The 17,522-nt window shown below is 44.9% G+C and overlaps 1 protein-coding gene across 1 annotated transcript in view; it reads right to left on the reverse strand.

The window, feature by feature from the left end:
* LOC135222019 (MYND-type zinc finger-containing chromatin reader ZMYND8-like) overlaps positions 1-17,522 on the reverse strand; it is an 87,467-nt gene that overhangs the window by 25,809 nt on the left and 44,136 nt on the right. Inside the window, 1 exon segment of the mRNA XM_064260145.1 lies at positions 1-3,266. Coding sequence (XP_064116215.1) covers positions 1-3,266 — 3,266 coding nt within the window.

Raw genomic sequence — 17,522 nt, forward strand, 5'->3', positions numbered from 1 at the left:
CTCGACCATCTGACGCTCCATCCTGTTTTCTTCCATGACTTCAACAAGCTGCTGTTCCATTTGTCTCTTCACTTCCTCCACTGCTCTTTGCTTTTCAGCCTCAAGGTTAGCCCTCATTTCTACCAGCATGACGTCTGCATTGTGTCGCACTTCTGCTAGTTCTTGCTGATGTCTCCAACTGGTACGCTCTAACTCCAACTGGAGTGCAGCAAGCCGGGCTTCAGGAGTACCAGTTCCTACAAGACCTCCAAGAACATCCTCTAAAGTGGCTCTCATGACTTCAGCTAATTTCTGTGAATGTTTGTGAAGCTGCGTTGCAAGAGGCCCTGCTTCTGGAGGTAAATGTCTCGTGGGAGGCATTCCTGGAAGCCGATTAGGGAACATCAAGCCAGGCCCTGGACCAGGTGCTGACATCATTCTCAACCCAGGACTAGTTATGATAGGTGCACGATTATTTGCCATTCCTAAAACCTGATTACTAGCAGATGGTGGAACGAACACACCTCTAGACGAAGCACTATTAGAGGGGGATGACTGAGGATGGGACAGTGGGGGAGGAGGTGGAATTCCTCCAGCATTACCAGTATGAGGCGAGTTGCTAGATGAAGCAGATGAAACTCTTGGCGGATTATTTGGCTGACCAGATGATGATGAGTTTTCATGATGATTTTGAGCATTAACTGATGGAGAACTCCTAGGAGCATTTTGCCCAGAGGGTGTGGGTGAATTACGATTTGGATTAGAAGCAGAGAGCGGAGCAATAGTAGTCTTAACTCGATGCCGCTCAGTGACACCAGTTACAGCTATAATAGAAATGGAAGGACTTAGACGTGTAGTATCAACACCAGATGGCATTTTAACTTTTTCCTTTTCCTTGTCTTTTTCCTTCTCTCTATCCTTTTCCTTCTCTTTCTCTTTCTCTTTATCCCTATCTTTATCCAATGCCTTTGTCACACTAACACTACATCCTAATGCAGATATTTGCTGTTCCATATTTTTATTACTACTAGAAGACTTTGTAACACGAGACTCGCTCTCCTCATTCCTGACAGAATGGTCACTTTCATCTTTTTTGGAATCACTGCTATCTGATTTTGTTTGGCCTCTGGCCAAAGACAAGCCGATGCTACTCTCCAGTCGTGACTCAAGCTCGGACGACTTCTCTAATTTTGTTATTGCTATAGTTCCCATATTCTTCATTAACTGAACAGCATCATAGAGAGTGTTCCTGGAAGGTTCCTCTTCCTGCTGTTTACCACTTTCCTTTGTCTTTTCCAAAGTACTACCTTTACTTTCACTCTCAGTTTCCATGCTCTCCTTTTCTTTGTCTTCATTATCTTTTCTAGACAAAGCTTCATCAACTTCCATTTTCTCTTCACTTTGCTTAGATTGTGCGGAACTCTTTTTGTCACTATCTTTCACAGTAATGGATATGCCCATCTTACTGGCAAATTCCCTTTTAATTCTCTCAAGTTCATTTTCATTACTATTACTCCCACTGTCTCTTTCACTTACTACTACCTTTTCACTTTCTCTACCATCCAAACATTTGCCTTTACCACTCACACTCTCATCCTTATTGCTTTCTGGTTGAGTGACATTTTTTAACACGTTCGGCCTTTCCTTATCACAGTCACCATCATCACTGTCAGCCTTATCTATCTGCAGTCTGGTTTCATCGTCACTTTCATCCTGGCCGCTCAAAACCTCGGCATCGCGAGGTTTATCGCTCGCACGACCGGCATCACAATCGGTGGTCTCTGATGTTTCGTTGATATTCTTTAAACTGTCTGTTTCCAGCAGCTTTTCCCTTTCAGCATCCCCATCTTTTTCATTACTTACACTACTACTTTCACTTAAACTATCGGTATTCTTATCTTTAATTTCTGCTTGATCACTACTTTTCACCTCCAATTCATTACTGCCCTTATTCTCTACTTTGTGTGAAAAACTATCGTCTCCCAACTTTGATAAAGTACGTCTATCACTAGCTTCTATTAAAGATTTGCTATTGGATGTGTCAACTATCCTTTTAATAACTATTCCAGGGTATCCAGTCACTTTTTCCACTAATGTTCTAGTTTGCAAGTCCCTGTCACTACTGCTCTTAATGTCCTGCTTTGTATCTTTTTCACACATTTCACTATCACTTCTGGAGTCTTTGGAGCTCTTTTCCTTTTCTGGTCCATCCACACTCTTTGGGCTGCTTCCCTCTTTCCGTTCATGACCTGTTGGTTTGTTTGACAAAAATCTGTCATCACCTTGTAAGGTTTTATCACAGTGACTACTAGTACTACTATTACTAATGTCCTCTTTATGACAAGCAATGGCTACATCACTTTCACTAATATCTTTTTCCTTCTCCAATTCACCTTCATCTTTCTTTAGTTTGGTCTCACTTGATAATAAGCTGTCTTTTAATCCCAGCTTCAATATATTTTCCTCTTCCTTCTCCTCCTCACTCTCACTTTCATTTCCCTTCATTGTTTGATCTTCTTGTTCTTCTTTATCATCTTCATCTTGTGCATCTTCTCCTTCAGTAGTACTCAACTGTAGTCTGCCTAACTCTTCATCTTCCTCTTCTTCCTCATCATCATCATCAGCAGGCATAGTTACTTCTTCCTCCTCATCATTATCATTATCATCATCATCATCCCCATCATCCTCCTCCGCTTCGTCGCAATCACCATCCTCCTCCTCCTCTTTCATTTCTTTGGGGGACTCAGCTTCTTTCACTTGTTCATTTTCTTTTTTCTCCTCCAGCTCTGCCTCATCCTCCAACTCTGCCTCAGTCTTCTCAGATTTCGATTCTGCATCATTGAGCAATGGTCTTGTTCTTATCAGTTTTGGCTTTTTGGATATTTGGGGGACTTTCTCCACAGTCAAAGGTCGACCATTTAAAAGACTGTAGGCATCTTCTTCCTCATCATAGTTTCCTGTAGGGTAGCCTTCACATTCCATTTCATCAGAGTCCTCCTTTAGATCTTGACACTCTAGTTTGGCTAAATGTTCCGTTTTCACTTCTAACTTCACTTCAGCTTTACCTTCTTGAGCTTTAGGTTTGGAGTAACTATGGTCTTCAATTTCTTCTGATTTTACAAAAGGAGTATTGTCGGTTCTTTCGTCATCATCTTGCACCGAGGACTGACTTGGAAATTCCGCCTCCGTTTCTGTCTCCTGAGTAGCTGATGATGTTCCTGATTCCCTTTTTCTTCTTCTGGTGGATGCACCACTATCAGTTGATGCAACTGAAGATGTTTCATCATCTGAAAAACATAAACCTAAATATTAGATTTAGAATCAGTACCCCTGTGCAAAATATATTTTATAATCAACAAAAATATAATTTTTTCCTACAAACCCATTAATAATAAGATAGCCTTACGCATTGTAAACAGCTTGCGGTACCCAGTTTGAAAAATCATTGTGGCTAAAATACCACAATGCATGCTTAGCTTGTGACCCACTGGTTTGGGCAGGAAGAACAAAAGTAGTATTCTTCAATGTCAAACTTTCTGCCAAAAAGTATGGGGAAAAGAGGAGGGAACTAGAAGTCTAAGATTAATGATTGTACAAAAACAGGTTTCATTGTAAAACCATAGTTTATTCATCTGATTCCATTAAGCGTAAAATAGTTTGAACAGTATGAAAGACAAAAGAAGAACCATAGAGAGTAGGTAACCTTAGGTCAAATCATCCTATCCCTTGCATGACAGGCAGTAGGCTAATAATAAAATGACACATTTTTAAATCAATTTGTGTTTTTCTCAACTAACAAACCTTTGGTCTTAACATAAAGGGAAAATTCTCTAGTGTCAGCTGGAGTCAGGTTAAAAAAAAAAAAAGTTGCAAGGATTTGGTGGCAGTGGGAGATGGCCAAGATGGCAGTGAGGAGGAGGAAGAACCAACTTCTCATACCCCAGCCTCCATAAGTAATGGATAAGTATTGGAAGACACAATTCCAAGGACATGCACTCACCAAGCAAATGAGGAATAAAGGTGGGTACCCCCAGATAACCTGCCGCCAGGTGTGCACGAACCTGAGGGATGAGATCACGAAGCAGAAAAGGAAGACTGACCTTGATTCCTCCCAAGTCAGTCGACAAAATCCACCATGAAAATCGATCCTAACAAGTAAATGTCAATAGATATATACATTAAATCATGCAAGTACAATCTAGCATTTTTTTAAAAATTTCAAATGTCCGTTCCCTGACTGGCAAAATGCTCCAGATTATACTAAAGGGCCTGATCTTGAGATTCAAGATGTTTTCTTGTAAAACCTCCATATACAGGCAGTCCACCCCCCCCCCCCCCCCCCCCCCCCCCCCCCCCCCCCCATTATCGGCGGGGGTTTCGTTTCGTTATCGGCGGGGGTTTCGTTTCTATAAGGAGGAGGAAGGTAGAGGAATTATTACTGAAGGTTTGGAAGGGAATGAATCTGAGGGAAATTAAGAACACAATGAAGAAATTACATTTAGAGTTTGGTCACAAACGTGGAGATAAAATATGGAAGCCAACAGAGGAAGCACAATGGAGTAATGGGTTAATTAAAAAAGAAAGAGAAGATATAAGAAAGTTACTAACAGAACTGATTGAAAATTGTGAGGTTTGTAAAAGATACAAAACAAATCTTGCCAAACCAGTAGTACGCTTTTCTTGGAGTAAAACGTTTAATGAAGTTGTAGCGATGGATGTGGGAGAGATAAAAGAGAGAAAGTTCTTGGTAATAGTGGATATGGCAACGAGGTATTGTCAGGCCTGTTGGATAAAAGATAAGAAACCAGAAACTATAATAATAAAGACACTTTTTGAGTGCTGGTTTGCTATATTTGGAGTGCCCTCCAAAATATTGTCAGACAATGGGGGGAGAATTTCAAAATGAAAAAGTAAGGAGGATGGCAGAAAGATGGAATATTAAAGTATTAGCCACAGCATCAGAATCTCCGTGGAGCAACGGATTATGTGAAAAGACTGTAGGCATGATCAAGGGAAGTGTAAGAAAGATGATGGAGGAGGAGGAAGTAGATTGGTCCATAGCATTGAAATGGGTAGTGAATGCTAGATACTGCTTAATGAATAATGGAGGTTTCTCTCCCAACCAATTAGTATTTGGAAAAAACCCTTCACTGTCTAACCTAATGAGAGAAGAAAGTTCAAGTCCTGCAAGCAGAGAAAAAGGGATGGAAGAGGGTATGATAAGTGACGCACTGAATGCAATGCACAAGGCCAGAGAAGCGTTTATAAAAAATGAGTCATGTAATAAAATAAGAATAGCGTTAAACAAAACCATCAGAGAACATAAATTTGAAGAAGCAGTGGTAGGAGATGAGGTATTCTATAAGAGGGAAAAAGATGAAAATGAATGGAGAGGACCTGCTCAGATAGTGGGAGTATCGGGGAAAACAATAATAGTCAAATATGGGGATTCTTTAAGAGAAGTAGCTAGGATACATGTGACTAGGATTCAGCGACGATCACCAGATACAGAAGAGATATCCGCTAGAATAGATAAATCCCATGGTGTGCAAGGTAGATCAGACGGCCCAAATGAAGGGAATGTAGACTGGCAAGGAGAGGAGATAATAGTAGGGGGGAGAAGGAATGCAGACACAGAAGAGGGCTACAGAAAGTGATGTGGTAGAGGAAACAGTGGAAGATACCAGGGAAAGTGGGTCAACAGAAGGAGAGTTAATGGAAGAGATACCAAATTTCAAAGAGGGAAATAGAGTCAGAGCTATAAACAATGATACAGGACAAGTAGAAGAATGGACTATATTAGGTCTTGCAGGAAAAAGATCAAGCCAAGCATGGGCTGATTCGTACAATGTACAAGACTCACAGTCAGGGGACAAAGGGTGGGTTAACTTGTGGGATTATAGTCAGGTAGAAAAAATTGAAGATGAAGAGGTGGTGTTGCTGGGATTTGAAAATAGAAGCATAATGGAAGCTAAAGAAAAAGAACTTCAAAGTTGGAGAGATAACCAGGTATATGAGGAGGTAAATGATGTTGGACAAAAAGCTATATCTACAAGATGGATAGTAACTGAAAAGATAAAAGGGGGGGAAAGGATATGTAAAGCAAGATTGGTAGCTAGAGGGTTTGAAGAAGAGATGGCAGAGTGGGAAAAGGATGCTCCCACATGCAATGCTGAAATTTTGAAATTCTGTCTAACCATCATAAAGGTGAAAAATTGTAATTGTTATACATTGGATGTCAAAATGATATTGTTATAATACAATAAAGTTTCATACATACTTACCTGGCAGATATATACATAGCTAAGACTCCGTCGTCCCACCGACAGAAATTCAAATGTTGCGCCACTCGATAAGGTAGGTCAGGTGATCTACCGCCTGCCATGGGCGCAGGACCTAGGAACCATTCCCGTTTTCTACTCATATATTTTCTCTTCCAACCTGCTACACCTTGCGTGGGGCAGGCTGGGTAGGGCAGGCCTAATAACGTAGACATAATCTGCCAGGTAAGTATGTATGAAACTTTATTGTATTATAACAATATCATTTTCATACAATCAACTTACCTGTCAGATATATACATAGCTGATTGGCACCTTCGGTGGAGGGTAAGAGACAGCTAATACTGGAATAGACCAGTAAAAAAACAACATCGTTGTAGGTATAAATAAAAACCTTGGTTCCTACCTGATAGGTGGTAGACTTCGTGGGTGTTTGCCCCGTAGTCTGCATCACCTCAAGAAACTTTAGCGAGATATGTGATCTATGGCCAAGAATTCTTGTGGAACTGCCGAAGGGGTCTTATCCACTTACTCGGCAGAGCCTGCAAGGACTTTGTCAATGGGTGCTGATCCACTTATATGACAACACACCTTATTAAGGAGCACACAACCAATCCCGACCCACCTGATCCTAACCCACCATGTTAGTATTAAAAATTGCTCCGAGTTATCCCCAACTCTTCGCAACAACGTAACTCAAAACCAAATTGCACACGCACACAAATTTAAAATTTTCAAAAAAAAAAAAAAAAAGATACTCATCTACTAAAAGATATCACAAGAGTTCCTTACTGACTTGAAGTGACTGGCCGCCTGTGCGGTATCTGCACTTGTTCAGCAGAAAGTCTAGAACATATCTATTAGACATAAGAAGTAAAAATTAAGGATTGTTGTCAGCTCCTGTACCCAGGATTGTGCAGCAGGACACAAAAGGACCTAAGAAAAAAATTTTTCATAGTCACACGCACGGTCCTTCAAATCGTGAGAAAGCAAACACAGAATTACATCTCCAATATGTCGCTTCCAAGATATTCTTTAGTAGACATATTTCTCTGAAAAGAGAGAGACGTCGCCACTGCTCTCACTTCATGAGCTCTTACTCTCAGGAGTTTGAAAGAATCATCCGTGCAAGCCTTATGAGCGTAGTAATTACGTTCCTGACAAAAAAGGCTAAGCATTCTTCAGACATAGGTCTTGATGGATCCTTCACTGAGCACCAAAGACCTTGTCTAGAACCTCCCAACTGTTTCTTTTTCTGTAAGTAAAACTTTAACGCCCTTACTGGGCAAAGAGACCTCTCCGGTTCCCTGCCGACGAGACCCGATAATCCTTTTACCTCGAAGTTTCTCGGCCAGGGATTCGAAGGATTTTCATTCTTCGCCAAGAATAATTCCTTGAAGGAACAGATGGCTGAAATCTATATTGAACCCGACTTTGTCACTAAGGGGAGTGCAGTTCACTAACTCTTTTTCGCCGTCGCCAGTGACAAAGAAATAAACCATTTTTCTCGTTATATCACGAAACGAGGCCAAATGTAGGGGTTCAAATCTCTCTGAAGACAAGAACTTCAGCACTACGTCTAGATTCCAGTTAGGGGGAGAAAGTAATCTAGACTTCTTGGTCTCAAAAGACCTAATCAGATCAATGTAGACTCTTTATCGTTCTTTCCCAAATATAGGCCTCTATTCCTAAAGACGGGACCGATAGCCATATCCCTATAAGCCCTTTCATCGTTGGCCTACGGAGAGACGCGATTCTTCTCTCAGAAATAACAAAGAAAAATCAGCTATGTCTGTTACGAGTACTGGAGGAGGACAACTTCTTCGACTTACACCACCTTCTAAAAACTTCCACTTGGATTGTAAACCCGGATAGTGGAAGTTCTCCGGGCTCTAGCGATCGAGCTTGCTGCTTTGCTAGAAAAGCCTCTCGCTCTGACAAGTCTTTCGATAGTCGAAAGGCAGTCAGAGAGAGAGCGGGGAGGTTTTGATGAAACCTCTCGAAGTGTGGTTGTCTGAGAAGATCCTTCCTTTGTGGAAGGGATCTGGGGAAGTCAACTATCCACTCCAGTACCTCTGGGAACCACTCTTGAGCTGGCCAAAAGGGGGCTATCAGGGTCATTCTTGTCCCCTTTGAAGTCACAAACTTCCTGAGCACTTGCCCCAGAAATCTTGAATGGGGGAAATGCGGTAGCAAACGTCTACCTGAGACCAATCTAGCAGGAAGGCGTCTACTGCTAGAGCTCTGGGGTCTTCCACTACTGAACAGAAGACTTCCAGTCTCTTCGAGAGGAACGTGGCAAAGAGGTCGACATGAGGAGTCCCCCAAAGAGACCAGAGATTGCGGCAAACGTCTGAGTGGAGGGTCCATTCGGTATGAAGGACCTGGTTCCTCCTGCTCAGCCTGTCCGCTCTCACGTTCCTTACTCCCTGAACGAACCTCGTCAATAGAGAGATGTTCCTTTGCGATGTCCACAAACAGCAGGTCTCTTGCGAGTTCGTAAAGGGGCATACGATGTGAGTACCTCCTTGCTTCCGAATGTATGCAAGAGCGGTTGTATTGTCCGCATTCACTTGTACTACTTTGTTGCTCACCAACGGTTCGAAGCTCTTTAGAGCTAGGTGTACAGCCAACAGTTCTTTGCAGTTTATGTGCCAGGACACTTGAAGAGCATTCCAAGTGCCTGACACCTCTCTCTTTCCCAAAGTTGCTCCCCAACCTTTTTCCGACGCGTCGGAAAACAATACAAGGTTTGGGCTCTGTATTTCCAGGGAAGTACCCTTGTTTTCCCTCAGTGGGAGTAACCACCATTCTAAATGGCGTTTCATCAGATCTGGAATGGGAAAACTGTCCGAGAGGAAGTCCTGTCTTCATGTTCCACGAACTTCTGAGGAAGAACTGAAGAGGACGGAGATGAAGTCTTCCTAGATGAAAAAAAACAAAAAACTGTCTTGAGCGAGGAAAGGGTCCCTAACAGGCTCAACCATTCCCTCGCTGAAGTACGTTCCTTCCTAGGAAGAGAGAGATTTTTCTAAACCTCTCGTTAGCTCTCTTGAGAAGGAAATACTCGAAAACCCCGAGAATCCATCCGAATCCCCAGATAGACCAACGTTCTGGCTGGGGATCAGTTGGGGACTTCTCGAGGTTCACGAGTAATCCTAAGGTCTTTATCAGGTTTTAGTGTCACAGTCAGGTCCTCCAAACACTGTTTCTCTGACTTTGCTCTGATAAGCCAGTCGTCTAGGTACAGAGAAATACTGATTCCTTTCAGATGAAGCCATCTCGCCACATTTTTCATAAGGCTCGTGAAAACCTGAGGCGCCGTAGACAGGCCGAAACACAAGGCTCTGAATTGGAAGATCCTTCCCCCGTCAATGAAACGGAGGTACTTCTTCGACGAAGGATGGATCGGGACGTGAAAAATAGGCGTCCTGGAGATCCAGAGACACCATCCAATCCCCTTGGCGAAGAGCCGCAAGGACTGAAGCAGAGGTTTCCATGGAGAATTCTGTTTCTGAACAAACTTGTTCAGAGCGCTGACATCCAGAACTGGTCTCCAGCCCCCCGAGGCTTTCGCAACCAAGAAAAGACGATTGTAAAAACCCTGGGGAGCTTTGATCCAGCACTAGTTCTATAGCTCTCTTGTCCCCACATCTGATCCACCATTTTTGTTGAGATATCTCTCAACACAGGGTCCTTGTAATTGGCGGACATTCCCTCGGAGTTGACGTCAGGGGAGGATTGTCCAGGAAAGGAATGAGGTATCCCTTCTGAAGCACAGACATCGACCAAGCGTCTGTGTCTATGAGAGTCCAGGCTCCGCAAATCCCCGGAGCCTAGCACCTACTGGTGTTTGGAGGATCGCCACTTCACTTTCACCCCTTTTAAAGGGGCGGGGCGGAACGAGGCTCGACCTCTCTTCTCGGTCGTTTTCCTTTTAGCGGTAACTCTAGCTGGAGGGCCTCCTCGAAAGGGCCGAACAGGAGTAGACACCCCTTTCTTTTCTCCCACCATCACTGGTCTCTTCTTCCTGGAAGATTGTAGGAGAAGATCTGTGTCGCTTTCTCCGTCAGAGATCGTGAAATATCCCTCACCAACTGTGAAGGGAACAGAAAATCAGACCTAGGGGCGAATAACCAAGGCTGCTCTTTGTGAATGGGATTACTGCTTTCATCAAGAAAGCGCTAAAACAGATCTCTTCTTCAAGAGACCTGCTCCAAAAAATAAGGAAGAAACTTCCCCTGAGCCGTCCTGTACCGCCTTGTCAATACAGGACAAAATTGCAAGGAGTACGTCCGGCTCTAGCCCTTCAGGGGCATGAGCCTTCTTGGACATCACCCCAAGGGACCAATCTAGGAAGTTAAAGACTTCTAGAATGTGAAAAAGTCCCTTGAGGAGATGATCCAACTCTGAAAGACCCCAAGTAATCTTAGCAGTGTGAAGGCTAGGTCCTCTCCGGATGCATCTACCAGACTGGAAAAGTCAGCTTCAGCTGAAGCTGGGAGTGTGAGACCCATATTCTCCCCAGTCTGGTACCAAATCCCTCTCTTGCCCGTAAGTTTAGCGCGAGGCATCCAAAACACTGTCCTTACTAGCTCTTTCTTGGTTAGCATCCAGCTATCCAGCGATTGAAGAGCTCCTCTTCATAGAAATCGTCGGTCTCATCTTCAAGAAAGCCGGGGGGGGGGGGGGGGGGGACGATTCGGCGTCTTAGCGCATGAAAAAAAGTGAACGAGGCGAAGGAGGAGCGGCAGGGATCAATGCATCTCCGTATTCCTGGAGGAGGAGAGCTGTCAAAACTTTGTAGTTAGACAGCCCTTCTTTGCCGTGAGTCTCGTCCTCTGAGTCCTCTTCTAAAATCGGATCAGAAGGAGGAGGCCACTTCCCGTTCCGGGTCTTCCTGTCCAAAAACTCTCTCTACGGGAGACAAACTCCTAATAGGAGAGGGGCTAAGAGAGTGTAAAGAGCTCCTATGCCTGGCTGGCTCTTCGTACTTGGCTGGCTCTTCTGGCTGGCGCCTGGCTGGCGTCTCGCGCCTGGCTGACTCCTCGCGCTTGGCTGGGAGCCTCGCGCCTGGCCGGCTCCTTGCGCCTGGCTGGCGTCTCGCGCCTGGCTGACTCCTTGCGCTTGGCTGGCGCCTCGCGCCTGACTGATGTCTCGCGCCTCTCAAAGCTCTCGCGCCTGACTGACGCTTCGCGCCTGTTGGAGTCTCGCGCCTTTCTGGTGCCACATCCTGTATGTCAGATGCTTGTCTGGCACCTCGCGCTTGGCTGAATCCTCACGCCTGGTTGTTACCTCGCGCTCGGCTGAAGCTGCTGGTCTGGCAGACGTATCCCATCTGGGAATATCCTCGCGCCTGTAAAGCGTTTCTCGCTTGTCCGACGTCTCTAATCCTAGAAGATGCTTCTCGTCTGTAGGACGCCTCGCGCTTGACTGGCGCGACGCGCTTGTCTGGCGAATCAAAATCGTCCAAAGAGTCTCTATCCGAGTCAATCTCAAAAACGACTCACCGTCCCACAGGAGCCTCACTCCTGGCGGGAGAAGGAAGACGAGTTCTTCTGACCGGCAGTCCCACGTCTTTCTTACGAGGAGGATCCTTCGAAAGGACTCCTACCAAAGCGGATAGCTGTTCCTGCACCGCCAAAATGATCCTCTTGGAAGCCTCTCCTGCGTCTTCTTGAACGGGAGAGGGATGACCTCGAAGAGTTTTGCCCACATCATGGGACGTCAAAACCCTCTTCGCCATTCTTGATGGAAGGAGGCGCTTCTTCCGAAAAAGCGTTCTGGGCTTGAATCCAACACAGGATCCTCTCCAGTGCCTTTTCTTTAGGGGCTGGACAAGTCCGAATCCTTCCACCCTCGTATAGAGAGAGGGAGAAGAGGACGAGAGAAAGCACTCTCTGAGGACGCTTTTCCGATAGCGATCCTGAGCAGTCTGTCTATATACAGCGAGGCCCTGCTGAAGGGACGCCTGACCATGGGGAATTCTCCACAACCTCCGTACGGCTTTCGACTTTCCTTCTCTCTGGGCTTGGGAGCTTGGAAGAGGTCTAGGCCTGGGAGCGTCGCAGAGACGGTCAGACGCCCCCTCCACAACACTGGGGACACTCACTTCCACTATAATCACTTTCACAGTCCTTACCTTTCATGGTAGCCATTTTGGATCTCATCCTGTGAAGAGTAGCTTTCAGTTCAGCAATTTCCGAGGCCGAATCTGAATGTAAAGCCAGTGAGGGCCCTGATACAGAATTAGAATCATAATTAAGAGAAGAGTTAGAATTATCCAAAGGCTCAATAGGCCTTGTACTACTACCCGCAATCTTAGATGCAGCCCTTCTGACTCGATCCCTTTCTAACTTCTTCAAGTAAGAAGTTAGAGTCTTCCATTCCTCAACATTTAACCTCTCACACTCATGACAGGTGTTAGAAATAGAACAATCAAAACCCCTACATTTGCGACATACAGTGTGAGGATCAACCGAAGCTTTCGGTATCCTCACCCTTGCAGCCTACATTCACACAACATTCGCACACAACCAACCCTTTTTATTTTTTATTTTTTGAAAATTTTTTTCCCAGACTTCCTTGCAAGATAAAAATTCAAAAGCAAGTCCAAATCCCATCCACCCAGTAGCGAATGCCGAAAACACCGATCCCATGGTACGTCACCAAAACGTCCACAAAAAAGATGATCAATTGTCTAGAAAAGCGAATTCCAGTCAAGAGGTGGCAGCAACGATGTTGATACCACCGGCGACAGAAAATATGAGTAGAAAACGGGAATGGTTCCTAGTCCTGCCGCCCAGGGCAGGCCGGTAGATCACCTGACCTACCTGTAGCGAGTGGCGCGAAATTTGAATTTCTGTCGGGGACGACGGAGTCTTAGCTATGTATATATCTGACAGGTAAGTTGATTGTATGAAAACTGCATATTTACAAGGTGATGAGATACAAAGAGAAGTGTATTTAAAGCCACCTAGGGAAGATGGTTGGAGGGGATTATGGAAGTTGAATAAAACCGTATATGGGCTCAAGGACGCAGCAAAAGCATTTATTGTAAAGTGGTGAAAGTGGTGAAGGAGCTACAAGGTGAGAGAAGTAGACTGGAGCCCAAAACATTCTTTTGGAAAAAGGACAATAAACTGAATGGCATTTTGTGTACCCGCGTAGATGATTTTTGCTACGGAGGAACTGAAGGATTTTTAAAAGAAACGATTGGGAAATTGAAAGGGAAATTGCAAGTAGGAGAACAAGAGAGTAAAAGGTTCAAGTATATAGGAGTAGTAATAGAGCAGAAGGAGAATAGATTTTCCCTTAATCAGTGGCAGTATATAAATTCTATAAAAGAACCAGAGGCTAGAAGATATACGGGTAATAGAGTGCTAGAATAAAAGGAGTTAACCGAGTAATCAGTGGTAGGGAAGCTGAATTGGGTATCCCTACATACCATGCCAGAAATATCATATGATGTTAGCGAATTAAGTAAAGCATTTAAAGAAGGAACAACTCAGGATATGAAGAAGCTTATTAAAATTGTGAGAAAAACTAAGAGCATGATGGGCAAAGTTACAGTAAGTGAGATGGAAGAAGAAAAGATTTATAGGGAAGCCTATGCAGACGCTTCATTTGGAATCATAGAAGATGGCTATACTCAACTGGGTTATATTATTTCCTTGACAGATGGGAAGAGGAGAAGTCCCATATGGTGGAAGTCTAGGAAATCCTGGAGTGGGGTAAAATCCACCATTGAGACCGAAGCCCTGAGTGTTGGGGAAGCTATAGATATATTTCAAGCATTTGTGGGAAGAGGTAGTAGGAGGGAGAAATTTAAAAGCTTTGGTTAACACTGATAGTAAAACACTAATGACCGCCATCAAATCGAGCACTGGTTTAAGTAGCAAGAGATTAAAAATAGATATTGCAGCAATATGGGAAACCATTGAATCGGGGGAAATGAAGGAGGTGAGATGGATAAAAGGAAAGGAGCAAGTGGCTGATGTATTAACTAAAGCAGGAGTTTCAGGGGACTGTATTAGAAATTATGTAGAGGGTAAAGAGTTGGAGGATGAAGGAAATTAAGAAGGGACTAGGTTAGGAAACAGTTGGAGGGGAGGGAGAAAGAGATACGTGTAATTATATGGTGTATAATTGTTATTGGTATTTTATGCATTGTTGAAATATTGTGGGTGTCCTATATATAGACAGCATATGGTTGATTCTAGAAGGTGTCCGTTGATGTATTTAAGTTGTGTTGTGACGTCATAGGCTGTGACGTCATAGACAAGCTGGCGGCGGCGTTGGTGGGACGTAAACAATAACACGGTGGAGTAGGAGACACTTGCCAGCCAGGCATGAGAAGCCTTGCTTACTAGAATGGGCTGGAGACAGCTATACAAGTCATAGCTCTGACTGGATGATTGACAGCTCATATGCAAGAAATTGCTGGAGATCTCTCATGGGGTCCAAGAGTATTCTTAGGTTGGGCAATTTTGCAATGGAATTCCTTACAAATGAAGTCAAAGCAGCAGGTTCTTAGGATAGTATGATCAAAGAAACTCCAGGGGCACAAGCAAGGACACTGAAGCAGAACGAAACAGGCGAGTACTTTATATAACATGTACACTGAAGCTGTCAAATACCCTGAAGCAGTTGAGAACACATCATCCATAACATACACATGAGCCAATGAGTACAAAGGAGCTGACAGATATGCAGGAACAATAGGATGCCAAGGGGGGCATAAGTGACGTGGGGTAATGGTTGATCTGTCAGGGGCGGGGTTACCTCGAACGGGAGGACAAATACCCGATCCTGAGAACATCCACCACCATGCTCTGCCCCTAGTTCCTGCCACACCTTCCAATGGATTTGCCAGGCAACCCCCACTGGTGTGGCCGAGTGATGGGAGGCGCCCATCCTATCTTCTTGAGCCTCTCCCTCTTCCCCTATTGCCCATTCCTCTGTTGTTTCTATTGTGAAAGGGCCGATGAGTTATCCTCTTTGGGGAAGAGGGTCTTGTGACTCTATTAGAGATGCTATGTCTCACTGTCTTCTTTCGAGACATCTGCTGTTGTCTTCCCTCCAAAGGAGTAGTCTGACTGTTAGACGTTTTCCTAACTGCCTGTTGCACCAACCTATCGTTAGTGTCCATCCTTCTTCTATCTATCGCCTCTTCCAGTATGACCTCTGGCAACAGCAGTTGCGATTCCAAGATATCCCCATTCCTCATTGCTAACAGGGAATCCAAATCCACAGTGCGGCTTAGTCTAGCCAATGCTGCATCTCTCCTCATTAGCAGGATATTTGCCCAAACATTGGCACTTGCGTTTGTCAGGTACGCAATCACCTTGGAACCTGACTGTAGTAATCTAATGAACAATGGTTCATCCACTACTTTCCTTGTTGCTTCCGAGGATGCAATTTTCGCCACTGCTGTTGACCAAAGATCTAACCAAGAAGCAGCCTGAAAGACAGAAGAAGCTGTTGCTTCTAACGTAGCAGCCTCTTGGTACGTCATCGAAGGGCACTCCATTTTAACCTGATCCAAGGTTAATCCAGGCCTTAACCTTACAACATTAGGTTCATTTGTCTAGACAGCAAAGGGACCTTCGGTGTCGTATAATATTTCCTTTGCTTTATCATTGGGAGGGGAATAAATTTAAATGATCTATTTAGATCTTAAGGAATTATCCCTCCCTGGCAATCTGTTTGCGTTTACGTGTTGCAAGACCGATTCCCGCATGACTCCGAACAAGGCAATTTCATACGACACCTTGGTATCCTCTTTAGTCCAAATGCCATGTCAATTTCCAGGAGAAAGCATACTGGCCGGTGTTTCTGTCTTCTCCGAAAGGCTATTGAATTGACGAATCAAATCAATCACCTCTGCATATGAGGCCAGAAACTCTTGGTTTTCTCCTTCCTCCGGCTCTAGTGTACCATTCTCCGTCACAAGGGATGTTGTCTCGCCTCTATCTTCTGGACAGACGGCCCGGAATTCCACGGCCCAGCCTGCCCCTACGGGCCGCGGTCTCTTTGATCTTTGCTGGCGCTGTTGGCCGGTCGATCCCGGATAGTCACAGGGGAACGAGAAGTCTCACTCTTTCTCTGCTCACGGATCTAAAGAGAGAATCTCGTCTAGATCTCCAAGATGAAGTCCCTTCCCAAGACAGAGATAGTCGTCTCTATTAGTATTGGCATCGTTTTCGAGCGTCGGCGAGCCCGGCCTCGACCTTTCTATCCAGACGGACACTCCTTCCACGAACGTATCTGCCGAGGTTGCCAACTCTCTATTTTTCGTATTTTAATAGGAGCCTTATCGTCCTTCGTACGTATTGTTAACGGCCTTACGGGCGAAAACTGGGACCTGCATTCCATCCTCTGCTGACACCTTTCGCGCCAACGTCGATTTTACCAGAGGTATCGGAATTTTTGCGATCCGAACTGGCAACTCCGCCTCGGCCGCTAGCTCGCCGGCCGTCACCTCTCTCGCTTGTTCGGATTCTTGCGAACGGCTTCGTCTGCCAACCTTGCGCTTAATAGCCACTGACTTTCCGACCTTCTGCTGACTTGGAAATGACAGTCTTGGTCCGAAGATGAGGAAGAATTGATTCTTCTCTTCTTAGCTCGAGGATCCGCCAGGAACTCCCGAATCCTCCTCCAACGCTTGACTGGCGCTCGCTGTGACGTTTATCGGACTTAGCGATGACGCCGAACTAGAGGAAGAAGACGAAGAAGGCGACTCACACTTTTTTCTTTTTGTATCTCTTATTCATTCTCTTCTCTATATCCTGTAATTTCTGCATTACAGTTTGCATTGATGGGTCAGAAGGCGTATTAGCGTCTGGGTGCAGCGAAAAAGGGCGAGAATCGGTCTGTGACGTCATCGCCTGCCATATCGAGTGTGACGTTTGTGACGTCATCCCTCTCGTAGGGAGAGACTGAGAGGTTTCTGCTGGCAACCGCACGTTTGCTGCCAAACTACCTCCCACGTTCTGCATCGCTGTAAATACTGAGTGGGATGGTGAAGCCGCGGCATTAATTCCCATAAATTGCAAGCCCGGGGGATGAGGAACATTCAGCGCTGCCGGACCTGCTGGAACCGTGACGTTCATATAATGCGCAAGCAGACCATCCAAGGTTGGTACGCCTGGTAAGGCCCTAGCGCTGACCCACGTACCATCTAACCTGTGCGCTTTGAGTAAGACAGGAGCCTGGAAACAAAGATGGCGGAACTCCCCCTCTACTTGCTGGGAACAAAGG

The sequence above is a fragment of the Macrobrachium nipponense genome, chromosome 3 (genome assembly GCF_015104395.2).
Source record: "Macrobrachium nipponense isolate FS-2020 chromosome 3, ASM1510439v2, whole genome shotgun sequence".
NCBI lineage: Eukaryota > Metazoa > Arthropoda > Malacostraca > Decapoda > Palaemonidae > Macrobrachium > Macrobrachium nipponense.